This window comes from Nylanderia fulva, unplaced genomic scaffold (assembly GCF_048542155.1).
Source record: "Nylanderia fulva isolate GAGA-0341 unplaced genomic scaffold, ASM4854215v1 Scaffold44, whole genome shotgun sequence".
NCBI classification, from domain to species: Eukaryota; Metazoa; Arthropoda; class Insecta; order Hymenoptera; family Formicidae; genus Nylanderia; species Nylanderia fulva.
The window spans coordinates 158,303-170,559 of NW_028190521.1; the positions used below are offsets into that span (position 1 = coordinate 158,303).

General features: G+C 30.6%; 1 protein-coding gene and 1 long non-coding RNA gene across 4 annotated transcripts; one reads left to right on the forward strand and one right to left on the reverse strand.

Moving 5' to 3' along the window:
• Positions 1-4,094: 4,094 nt before the first annotated feature.
• On the forward strand, positions 4,095-11,852 carry LOC146721637 (uncharacterized). Its single transcript, XR_014925588.1, has 3 exons — positions 4,095-4,158; positions 7,198-7,279; positions 9,334-11,852. It is a non-coding gene; the product is annotated as an uncharacterized LOC146721637 (long non-coding RNA).
• Uch (Ubiquitin carboxyl-terminal hydrolase) lies at positions 7,898-11,935 on the reverse strand. 3 transcript variants are annotated; one of them, XM_029306797.2, is made up of 7 exons: positions 11,787-11,935; positions 11,696-11,707; positions 9,326-9,454; positions 9,104-9,246; positions 8,860-9,001; positions 8,688-8,763; positions 7,898-8,241 (listed from the first exon to the last, which is right to left on the reverse strand). In XM_029306797.2, exons 1-7 carry the CDS (start codon positions 11,817-11,819, stop codon positions 8,096-8,098), a joined length of 681 nt encoding a protein of 226 aa, XP_029162630.1. In that variant the 5' UTR covers positions 11,820-11,935; the 3' UTR covers positions 7,898-8,095. The 3 variants fall into 3 exon arrangements, with proteins under 3 accessions (XP_029162630.1, XP_085342635.1, XP_085342634.1); XM_085486509.1 differs by lacking the exon at positions 11,696-11,707; XM_085486508.1 differs by lacking the exons at positions 11,696-11,707; positions 11,787-11,935 and adding an exon at positions 10,229-10,641.
• Between the last annotated feature and the right edge of the window lie 322 nt (positions 11,936-12,257).

Genomic DNA, 12,257 nt, shown 5'->3' on the forward strand with positions numbered 1-12,257 from the left:
GGAGTAAGGCAGGGGTGTCCATTGAGTCCGCTGTTATTCAATATCTTGATAGCGGACTTAGAGGAAAAGATGGGGAAGATGAAAAGGGGAGGAGTGAGGCTAGAGAAGAAAAGAATATACACGCTAGCATACGCGGATGATATGGTGTTGCTGGTAGAGGAGGAGGAAGAATTAAGGAGCATGATAGAAAGATTAAAAGAGTACTTAGATCATAAAAGGCTAGAACTGAATGCGAAGAAGTCGAAAGTTATGAGATTTAGGAGAAAGGGGGGAAGGTGGAAAAAAGGGAATGGAGATGGAAAAGAGAGAGAATGGAGGCAGTAAAGGAATTTACGTATTTGGAATATAGGCTACAGAGGAACGGAGGACAAGAAGGACAGGTGAGGGAAAGGATGAGGAGAGCAGCATCGATTATGGGTCAAGTAAGGGGGATAGGGAAAAGAAGATTCGGAAAAGACTGGTGAAGAAGGCTTTAGATGTTTGACAAGCTGGTGTGGACAGTGCTGAGCTATGAGGTAGAAGTATGGGGGTGGAAGGAGAGAGAGGGGATAGAAAAGTTGGAGGAAAGATACCTGAGATGAACATTAGGGGTAGAAAGGAGGACACCAGGATACATGGTGAGAGAGAAGCTAAGCAGAGAAAAACTGAAAACAAGAGCTGGGAAGAGAGCGTGGAACTTTGAGAAAAGAATGGAGGAAGGAAGAGGAAGCGAGTTAGCAAGAAAATGCTAGGAAGAAATGAGAAAAAGGGCAAAGGAAGGAAAGGTGGGTTCAGAGTGGGAAAGGGAAAGAGAAGAATACTTTAGGAAAAGAGGAAAGAGGATAGAAGAAGTAGAAGAGAGGAGAGGGGAGGAAGAGGGGTGGTTCGGAGAATTGTTAAGGAAGGATTGGGAGGACCAGAGGAAAGGGAGGGAGGAAAGAATAGAAAAGTCAGAGTATAATAAATATATAATTGTAAACAAAGAAGGGCTATAAGAGCTATTAATCATAACAAAGTTGTCAGTTGATATTAAAAAACTTCATTTGAACGGAGCGAGAAATAAATCCCTCATTTGGGATTGAGAGTTGAGACGGTAAAAACGTTCTGTCTTTAGTAAACTTTTGTTTTTGGAAAAAACTGTGCCTATAAGATTTCGTATCTGATACTTGTAACTTCTATAAAATAATCGCCAATTTTATTTGAATCTCCATTTAATGTCTAACAACATTTCAATATGACGATTCAATCAAGATATCTCCCTTGACCAATAAATCAGGAGGCCTATACACATAGTGATTACATGGCACTGTCGCTCGATCTCAGTATGTATCAACAATTTGCACTTGTCACACGCGATGACTTGTTTAGAAACATATGTAATGAGACAAAAAACTGACTTTTTATTATCTTGACATTGTTAATTGCCGTCTTTAATGTTCAATATTACATTTCAATTTATATAATATTTGTATTGCGCTGAGGAAGGCTCGAAATGTCAGCCGAAACGTTCGCTCTAATGTGTATTTCTTATGTATATATTATTTCGTTTAAATGCGAATAAATGATCACTTCTTATTTATTTCTCGCTCCGTTCAAATAAAGTTTTTTATATTTTTTAATATCAACTGACAACTTTGTTATGTTTAATAGCTCTTATAGCCCTTCTTTGTTTACAATTATTAATTTAACAGAGCTAATTACTAATTTTATTTAATAAATATATGGTACAAGGAGATTAGAGGAAAAGGAGTTCCGGAGTATTTAAGAAAAAGTTGGGGGGAGAGTAGGTGGAGGAGAGTGGCGAGGTTTAGGCTGGGAAACGAGATGCTAGAAAGTAAATACTGGGAAAAGGAGGAAAAGAAAAAATGCAGGTTATGTGGGGGAGAGGAGGAATCTTGGGAACATATTTGGGAAAGATGTAGAATAAGTAGTGAAAGGGAGAGGAGTTGACAGGAAGTAGTCAAGGAAATTCTAGGGGAGGGAGGAGAGGGAAAAATGGATGATGGAGATAGAGGAAGAGAGAGAGGGAAGGAGAAACAAATGGGATGAATGGGATGAGAGAATGAGAGAGGGAAAAAAAACGCAAAAAGAGCGGAAAAGCAAAAGGAAACGGAAGTCCCAAGCGGCGAGATGTGTGTGTGCGTGTACTGGGGGGTGGAGCGGAAGCTAAGGGGAGAAGGCCACAAGGGCGACTCGAGGTGGAAGCTCAACCTCTTAGAAATATTAGATTAAGTAGGCTAAGTAGGTTAAGTTAGGTTAAGTTGATAATGTAAGCGGTTTTGTTTTTGTTTTGTATTTTAAATTGTAACCCTACGGGAAGCAATAAAGTTATCTATCTATCTAATACGAAGCTTACTCCAATTAAAAATTCGGACTTAGAGAGATTGCAATTATTTTCAATATATTGCCATCTATTGGAAACACTCTCGAGAGCTAAATCAATAGGTACGTTAGTAAAAAGTGAGATAACATCAAGAGATAATAATTTGTAGTCATCTTGGATGTAAACATCTGAAATTTTGTTAACCATATCGAAACTATTTTCTATGTGGCTGTTACAGACTTTTTATAGCATATTATTAAAACATAGATTAAATATTTCATATAATATTTATGATATGTAAGGATAAATATTTATAGTAATTATTTTGTAAATATTTTTTAACTAAATTATTAGTTCTTTCATTTACCACTACATGACATATCTTTTTTGTATGATTTTTGTCGTGAAAATTATATAAGGCTAGCAAAAACAGAAATTAATAAATAAAGTCCATTGAACGACCAACTCCGGTAAGAATTAAAAAATTTATTATTATTAATTAATTTACAACGTTTCGGTTTTGGCCTTTTTCAAGTAATATATAAATAAAATAATAAAGCTGAATAAAAAGCAAAATAAATAATAATAAATAAACTAAAAAAACCCTTTCAAATACACGCGTTATAGATGATTAAAAAACAGTATAGAAACTCTGATAAGTAATACGCCAATAACGAGTGCTGGTGGTAAACTCAATTTAAACATTCGTCTTTTGTAAGAGACGAACTGTTAATCACGAGCGCTAAAAAAAGCTACTGAATGATGATAACAATTTTAATAAACACATAGAAGATAAAAAATTACAAAATATTCAACGCTTTGTCATAAATAACATTCAAATTTTTCGTGTCTTTTTGTAAATTTAAGGAATTGTCACTCTTCTTAACAAAAATTATTTCGGCGATTTCCCTCTTTCGGACGTAAGTCTCAAAATGCAAGATATCTGGTGATGCTCAACAAAAGTCATGTCCATACGCAGTTCTATGTTTACTAATTACCGAATGGTTATTACAATGCTTTTTAATGTCGTTCCTAAATGGTATTCCTAAATGCGGATACATAAATTGTTGACAGTATTATCATTCGTTTAAACAAGTATCGGTAATCTAGTAATTTTTTCTGTTTTAGTTTGATGATTATTCGTTTGAGGCGCTGTTTCATATATATGTACTTTTTTTTCTCTCTCGCTCTCTGTCAGTTTTGAGTTAGTCTGTCAAGTCAGGTTGAGACTTCTCTCTGTTTTTTATGTACATAATAAAGTAACACATCGTTCAATAAGTCCCGAGACTAACCCAGAGATAGTGCTAATAGTACCAAGCTGGCCACGTTTCCCTAGAGTGCGAACCTTCACATGAAACGTGTAAAAATTTCACGTCGATCGGACCACAAACAGCTGAGTTATTGAGATTAGAGCAGTCACTTTGTAACATAATTTGTTTGAAAAATGGAAAAAAGCGAGTTTCGCGTGTTGATAAAGCATTGTTTTTTAAAAACAATGGTTGGGTAAAAACACCGTAGAAGCCCAGCAATGGCTTGAGAAATGTTATCCGGACTCCTTTCCATCCAAATCAACGATTTGTCGTTGGTATCGCTTTTTTCCATTTTTCAAACAAATTACAAAGTGACTTTGCTCTAACCTCAATAACTCAGCTGTTTGTGGTCCGATCGACGTGAAATTTTTACACGTTTCATGTGAAGGTTCGCACTCTAGGGAAACGTGGCCAGCTTGGTACTACTAGCACTATCTCTGGGTTAGTCTCGGGACTTATTGAACGATGTGTTATATAAATTAAAGTGTAATTTATCACAAAGGTTTATTATAAAGATTCATCCTGTGTGTACATCTCCTTGTATATGTGAGTCATTCATTCACTTGTTGGGCATAATATTTAACATAAATGTCGCTTTGTCTGTTCTACATAAACAGCATCGCAAACACTCTGCATTTTAATCTATACACTACATTTGTTCTTCTGTCTGTAGCTAAGAATCCTTGTCCTTTACAATCATACTGTCTAATTTTTTCGGAACCAAGTAAAGCGATTTCAAACCATAACATTTAAGAATGCGACTAACATTCTCACTGAGTTCCTTCACATATTTGCACATCAAGATCACATAATGTTGCAGTTTTTTTATACACTTTATATTTGCTTTTATTTTTTCCGCACAAATTATTTGATCAACATTTTTCTTCGTTGCGTTACTTATTCTCTCTTGCAGTAGGACATCTAAAATTAAAATAGAAAATTCTAAAAAATATATTAAAACAGTATACATTTAATAAATTTTATACAATATATTTTTTTAAATGTACATGAATTTTTTAATTACGTATACTTAATATTAAATTTATTAATTTGGCTCGTGACTCATTGTTCAAATAAATTAGAATTTTACGTTTTTTTGCTTATATAGACTTTATTAAATTATGAGCATAAAAGTTAAATCGAATAAAGGACGATATCCTTTATTCTAAATCAATTTCTAATTCTAATTTTTCTAAATTAATCGAAACATTTTTCTTCAAAAAATTACATAAAATAAAAGATACGTACTTTATTATCGGTTTTAAATACTTTTTTGCAGAAATAATAAGCAATAAACATTTCGTGAAAAATAAAAGAATGGTCAACTTAAAAAATTAAGAGTAATAATAGGTACTAATACAATACTAAAAGAAATTAATATTAAATTTAGTTACATTTATCGTGAAGATATTAAAAAAAATAAATTTTAAAGATAATAAACAAAACTTTTTTTACAAAAAAGAAGTTATATAAAATTGCTAATTCTTTTTAATTGTTATAATAATTGAAAGATCAAATAACTTTTTTTTTTTTACTAAAAAGTACACTATAAAAATTTTATAAAATAATGCTACCTTTTATTTTATTTTACTCTAAAAGTGTACATATTACTTATTTTATAGAGGAACAAATTTAATTTTTTTTAATATATTTTTTATGAATAAGCAGACGTCGTCACTGTATATTTGAGATAAAATATAATAAGGAACCAATTTCTTTGGAAATCTGTAAAAAGAATATACCATATACTATAATACATATGAAATAATATATCATGTTAAATATACATCATACAAATCATATTTTCAACATTATACAAATCAAACACATCACATAAACCAGGTCAAATAAACGAATTAAAAAAACCATATACAGGGTGTATCCTAAAAAGTACTGCAATGGAGGATTCACAAAAATAGGAGAAAAAGTTTATATAAATATATGTTCGATATGACCTTGTTTTCAAGTTTATGAAAACTCCCTTTTCAAGGAAAATTCGAACTATACCCGGAATTTTGGAAAAAATTAGACAATCTATGATGAGACGTGTTGAAGATGTATTCAAGTTAGAGGTAGTCATTTCGAGCACTTCCTGTAACCGTAATTATCTTATTAATTCTGTTGAAAAATAAAACAAGCTATAACTTGAAAACAAGGTCATATCGGACATATTTATATGAACTTTTTCTCTTATTTTTGTGAATCCTCCATTGCAGTATTTCTCACTTTTCAGGATACACCTTGTATACATAAGGTCTTAAAATACTTTAATTAATTAAAACAATCTAATTACAAAGTCTTCGATTAATTTAAACAAAAATATAAAGTCTTATATAAATTATCTTACACGTTTCAAACTATCCTTACAAGGGGCATGTCACAACTGTCCGGAACTGATTTGAAATATGTTGTTAAATACACAAATCTAAAAGACACGTATTTTTTTATACGTGCGTGATTTGAGTTTTAAAGGGTGAAACACTCTTTTAAAGAATAACAGTATTTTTCTTTAGGATCGAATATCTGTTAAACTATAAGAGATAAAAAGAAAAAACAAATTTTTATAGCTTAAAGAGTACTTTAAAGTTATATGAACAAAAATTTTTAATTTTTTTAAACTCCCACCACTTATGTTTTTTCAAAATTAAAAATTTTGTTTTACCTAATTTAAAGCTTTTTTCCAAATTCAATCATGTGTAATAAAGTTATGTTACAAAATTAATTATAAACGCTCCTGTATATACACTCATCCGTGCGTGAGAGAAATATCAGCTTTTTAGATTTAAATATTATTGACAACATCATACACAGATTAGTTGCAGAAAAAAACTTTTTCGGGCAGAATTCTATCTTTTTTATCAAATCATTCAATATGCCATAAAATAGGACCATATTTAACCATATTTAATCATATTTAACTATATTTAACCATATTTAACCTTGTGACAGAGTTTTGTTGTTGTCTCTCGGTAGTCTCAGAACATATTGTAAATCTATAACATTTTTTTGATTGAGATAACGTAAAAATTCTTGACTCAGAGACTACTTATCATAAGAGGCTTATCTCTGAAGTGATACATATCAAAGAACAAAAGCATAAAGCGGGGAGCACACACTCTTGCATAAGCGCATAAGCATAAGCATAAGAAATTCGATTGGTTGAATTTCTTATGCATACGTTCATAGACCAATCAAGATTCTTATGTTTACGCTTATGCGCCTATGCAAAAGTGTGTGCTCCCCGCTTAAGTATAGCATAAGCATAAGCATAAGTAAGACTATAAGTATAGTTAGAAACGTATAAGATAATTTAAGACTTTATATTTTTGTTTAAATTAATCAAAGACTTTGTAATTAGATTGTTTTAATAATTTAAATTATGATGTTAATATGATGTCTAAAATACATCTTAATGACTCCTTTAAGACGTCTTATGTCCTAATTTTAGACGTTTTGTTGTCTGGGTATATTTACACGCGCAAATTACATAAAATATCAACACGTAATAAAAATATTCGATTTATGAAATATCACAGTCGAAATTTGATTAATATATATATATATATATATATATATATACACAAGGTGTCCCAGACCTACCGTATCACACGTTATGGGAGATTCCTGAGGCGATTTGGAGATGATTTTTCCTCAGCGAAAATGTCGAGTAAGGTCATCATTTTTTTTAATGTTCCTAATTTTTGAATATACTATATGTGTGTGTGTAAAAGACGTAAATTTAATAAGTTAGTTATTTGGATTCTTTTGAAGTGGAAAACCTTAAGGTCAAATCTGAATTTTCTATGGAAAGAACTTAAAAATATACGAAATAAACATTTTCATGCCTTACTTAAACGTTGGGAAATAATTTGTTTTTTTTACATCGAATGATTAGTCTCATGATTTTGTGTACGAAAATATTAAGATAAAATTATCGAAATTGAGTATTTTTTACGAGATATTTCATAAATATAAAATATTTCATAAACTATTCACTTTTTGACCATAACTTGTTATGCAGAATAATATGAAAAAACAGATTCATTTTCACTATAGTATAAACTTTTTTTAACTGTTGGAAATTCAAAAATCGTGCAAACCGTTACGCTATGAATATCCTGTATATAAATATATATCGCTCTACATTTGATTTTATTATCTTTTCTGATGATTCCAAATTACACATTAGTTTTAGAATGACGGGGAAAGGAGGAGAGAAAGCAAATATACTGGAAGAGATTCATTGTCAGTTGTAGGTTTTTCCAATAAAAAAAAAAAACAACAGTACAATAAATAACTGCGTATATAAATTTCTTTCACTGACGTGCTACATATTGTCGAGAAAGCTGGCATCGGAAAAAAAACTGAAAATAAACGGGTTGCCAAAGCGAAATACATATGTAACATTGTAACGTATAAAATAAATTATTCATATCTCTCTCTTAAGTTAGCTTAAAAGTGAATGCATTTTGGGGGATGGCATTTATTCGCTGGCAGCGAGCGCGACCGCCGTAAAACGCACTTCGGTAGGATCGCGTTCCATGTATTCCTTGCATACGCGAACGGCGTCGTTCAAAAGTGCTTCCGGCGTAGTTGAACCGTGATTGATAGGCGCAGTTTTTCGACCATCTAAAAATCAAATTTTCGTTATTAATTGGTACTCATTGCTTTAGCTAAGGTGATATACTTACAGCTCTGTGCTAGGGAATTGTTGCTTAATAATTAATATAAACCCTACGTTGTATAATTATGGATTATTTTTTTATCGCACTGAAAAAGATCCAAATAATTGAACCGAAACGTTCGCGAGATTTTTTGATTAAATAAATGAATTTTGTATTTGCGACCTAATTACTTCGTATTGCTCGTTTGCCTATTTCTTTCTCCTTATTTATTTCTTAATAATATGAAGTTCCATCCCAGTTAATCATTTCATATACTTCTGATTAAGAGAATTGATGCAATTGTTTACTTGTGCCAAATCGATTTAAATACCATAAAAGCAAATAAAACTGTCCTCTCCAATATTAAAATTTTAACCAAATGTGTACAGTTAATGTATATAAAATACATACCTAACTCATATAAAGAACCGTCTTTATGTACAAATGCGACAAAATGGTAGTACACCTCCACATCTTCAGCTGGTGCCTAAAAGAAATTCAGAAAGATATATATTTATAATTTACTTCAATTTTTTGAAGAACTTTTGAAGTTATTCTCAATTAAAACAAAATAGCAAAACACCTCGGTCTGTCCTTCCTGGGCAGATTCCATGTGAGTATCGATGATTCCTTGCGCACTTTCTAAATGTTCTCCACGCTCGTTGCAAGAAAGTCCTTTGGTTTGATCTAGAAATGTCTTAAGAAATCCATCCTCTAACTGTATGCTACAATAAAAGAAAGAATATTTATTTTTACACAATTGTGTATGTGACTTGCAATATGTATGTGTATGTTATTTGCAATACAATTGTCGATTGAATACTCACGCATCCAAATTATTGGCCACACTATGAATTAACGCAATTGTTCCACACGCATTTGAAATACATTGCTTCATATAGTAAACAGATTCTGGAGCATCACTTTTGCTATCCTTAACTTCTTCTTTTTCCTCTTCAATCTTTTCAGTCTAAAAACAAAATAAAACAAATTTTATTTTCCAGAGTTAGCATCTTATATATTGTATATTATGTATTGTATATGTATACCTTTGCAGGAACAGGATAAAGCAGTACAACGGCAAGAACAGGCCTAGGGATAATCGCCAACAAATCTGAGTCGAAGCTATATACATCTATGATCGACCACTTCTTTGGGACGCCCAACTTATGGAGAAACTGCAAAAATAATGTTATATACAAGATGATTCAGAACAAATTTTAACAAATATCTATCAATGCGTATATTCAAGCTCGGGGAGCACATTTTGAGGATTTATTGTAAAACTTAAGTGTAAACAAATGTTTATACATTCTTCTATTTTATAAATTCTCAATTATTAATAACAGTCATTAGTATTTAAATAGTAGTGGAAATAATCGACCAAACTAACAAGTAAATAGTTTATTCAACTTCACGACATTTAGACCATGTGATTGTGGTCCTTTTTTCAAATAAGACACTAAAATATTTGATTACACATATAATTATCATTAACACGAAATCTCTGAATATACAAATCCCAATTAATAACAAAATAATCATACTTATAAATAAATTCAGTTATAGTTTAAACTCATTATACAGCAATTATCGATACCATTTTGCCACTTATACAGTATTTCAATTAATTGAAAAAGTGACACAGCTACAACATATCCCAACAAAGGATTGTCACAGATTCTAATATATTTTTAGTAAGATTATTTACACGACCTTAATTATTTTATTATATATATATCGTTTAGATTCTCTATCCTGTGAATTTATGTTGTTATTGAGTTTTTTAATATAAAACATTTTAGCTATTTCTCTCTTCTTTACATGTTTTTCCATATGTAAAAAATGTTAAATCTATTCCAATCAAAATCATGTTCAAATTCAGATCAATGTTTACTAATCACTGAATGTGAACTATGATGTAATTTAATATTATTACAATGCTCCTTTACCCATGTACTAAGATGTCTCTTTGTTTGTCCTATATATGATGCCGAACAGTCATTGCAGTCAATTTTATAAACGACATTAGTCACACGATCGCTAGATAGCACATCTTTGCCATATTTTACAAGATTATTAAGTTTTTTCGATAATCTATACACAACATTCATGCCAAATTTTTTTAAAAAGTGTGAAATATTATCACTAAAATTATTCACGTATGGTATCGAGATATAAGGTACTTTCCTCAGTGATTCGGTCGTATTGTCATCGGTATTAGACGTTCTGTTGTACTTTAAAAAATTAATTCTTTTGTGTAAATACCGGTTAATTATTTTTTCTATTTTATTTTGATGTTTCAAGGGTCGCTTCTTAATAAGCATATGATTTTTTACTACAATAACAGCAAAATTTTGAAACTTCTGTATACTACAGTGTTCCATAGAAAAATACTAAAACTATCAGCTGTCATTTTTTAATGCATGCAGTTATTGAGAAAACAAAATTTGTATTGAAAAGAGGAAAATCTGCAATTTTTAATGAATATAAATAAAATGTTTGTATACCAGTTTATTTTATTGATAAAAAGTAATGTAATTTGTATTAATAAAAGTATTGATAAAAAATAAGTGCTAATAATCACATATGTAAACTAATGATAAATCTTTTTGAAATGCACACCATTTAAATGTACAAAATTCTATTCTTTTATGAAAACTAATAAAAACTTTTTTTAACATGTCATTTTTAATGTTATTGACGATCCTTTTAATAGCTGCTATTAAATCTGGCACTGGTAAAAATATTTATCATTAGTTTATATAATTTTATGTGATTATTAGCACTTTTTTCGTTACTTTTTACCAATAAAATAAACTAGTATACAAACATTTTATTTATATTCATTAAAAAATGACAGCTGATTAGTTTCCACATTTTCCTATGAGATACCCTATACATAAATATATATCGACAGAAAATAGAACTCATGTTCATTAAATAATCTACCAAAATTTATCTTCGTTCTAAATCACTCTGTATATACAGGGTGTTTTCAAATTAAATAACCAAACTTAAAATACAAATTTAAGACCACAAAACAAACAAATATTTTATCTAGAAGTTTGCTCACAAATGCTTCCTTAAAGAGATATTGACTTTTGAAATTTTGAACTATAGAAATGAATAATGTCGAAATGTCATCATTTTGAACAAAATATTTACATTAAATTGATTACTATAAAGCAATAAAGATGATAAATCTAAATTATTTCGATATTATTCATTATTTAACCTGGAAACACTACCCTATATATATGAAACTTTGCGATTTATACAATTGCGTCGATTGTAAGAGAAAAAATCTGATAATATTCTCTCGGAGAAAATATATCAGCAAAAAAATTATTGTATACAAAAACTGAAGGTATCGACGAAATGACGATTGATTTAACTCGAACGTGGCAGCCGCTTACCTTCGTCATAACCTAAAATAGAAATCACAACTCGTTTAATCTCACGCTCGAAAAGATATTCGTCACGAATTGACGAAGAAAAATTGCTCACCTCTGAATTCGACTCTAAAGGTACCCAAGCCATATTGAATTACAATATTTTTGTGAAGAAGGAGGTTTTATCGCAAAACACCGGTAAAACAGCCTATTCATCAACGAATTCGCCTGCTAAAACTCCTCCTCGTTTGATTTAAATTCATGCGATCCTGTTTTCATGACCTGCGAAAACGTCAAATCCTACAACGATAAATCTCGTTTCTCGAATCGTAGCGATATATCGCCACGATTTTATAGTCATAAAATTTAAAAAGATTTGAAAATAAATAATAAAAAATTGGAAACAAATGTTTAAATTTTTTTTAAACTTGCGAAAAAATATCCCAAGTAGCAATATCCTTTGAGTGTCAATGACGGCGAAATCCGTTAAAATAAAACTGGCCAAAAGTGCTTATTGACGGAAAAATCCGCATATTTCATAACGCCAATAAATCACTTTTGCAGTGCATCATTTGAACTGATAATG

Coding starts and splice junctions, on each gene's coding strand:
- Uch (XM_085486508.1), bottom strand. CDS start 10,603: ATGCTTATTAAGAAGCGACCCTTGAAACATCAAAATAAAATAGAAAAA. Junction 9,247..9,325: donor TTTATCCTGTTCCTGCAAAG/GTATACATATAC, acceptor TTTTGTTTTTAG/ACTGAAAAGATTGAAGAGGA. Junction 9,002..9,103: donor GTGGCCAATAATTTGGATGC/GTGAGTATTCAA, acceptor CTTTTATTGTAG/CATACAGTTAGAGGATGGAT.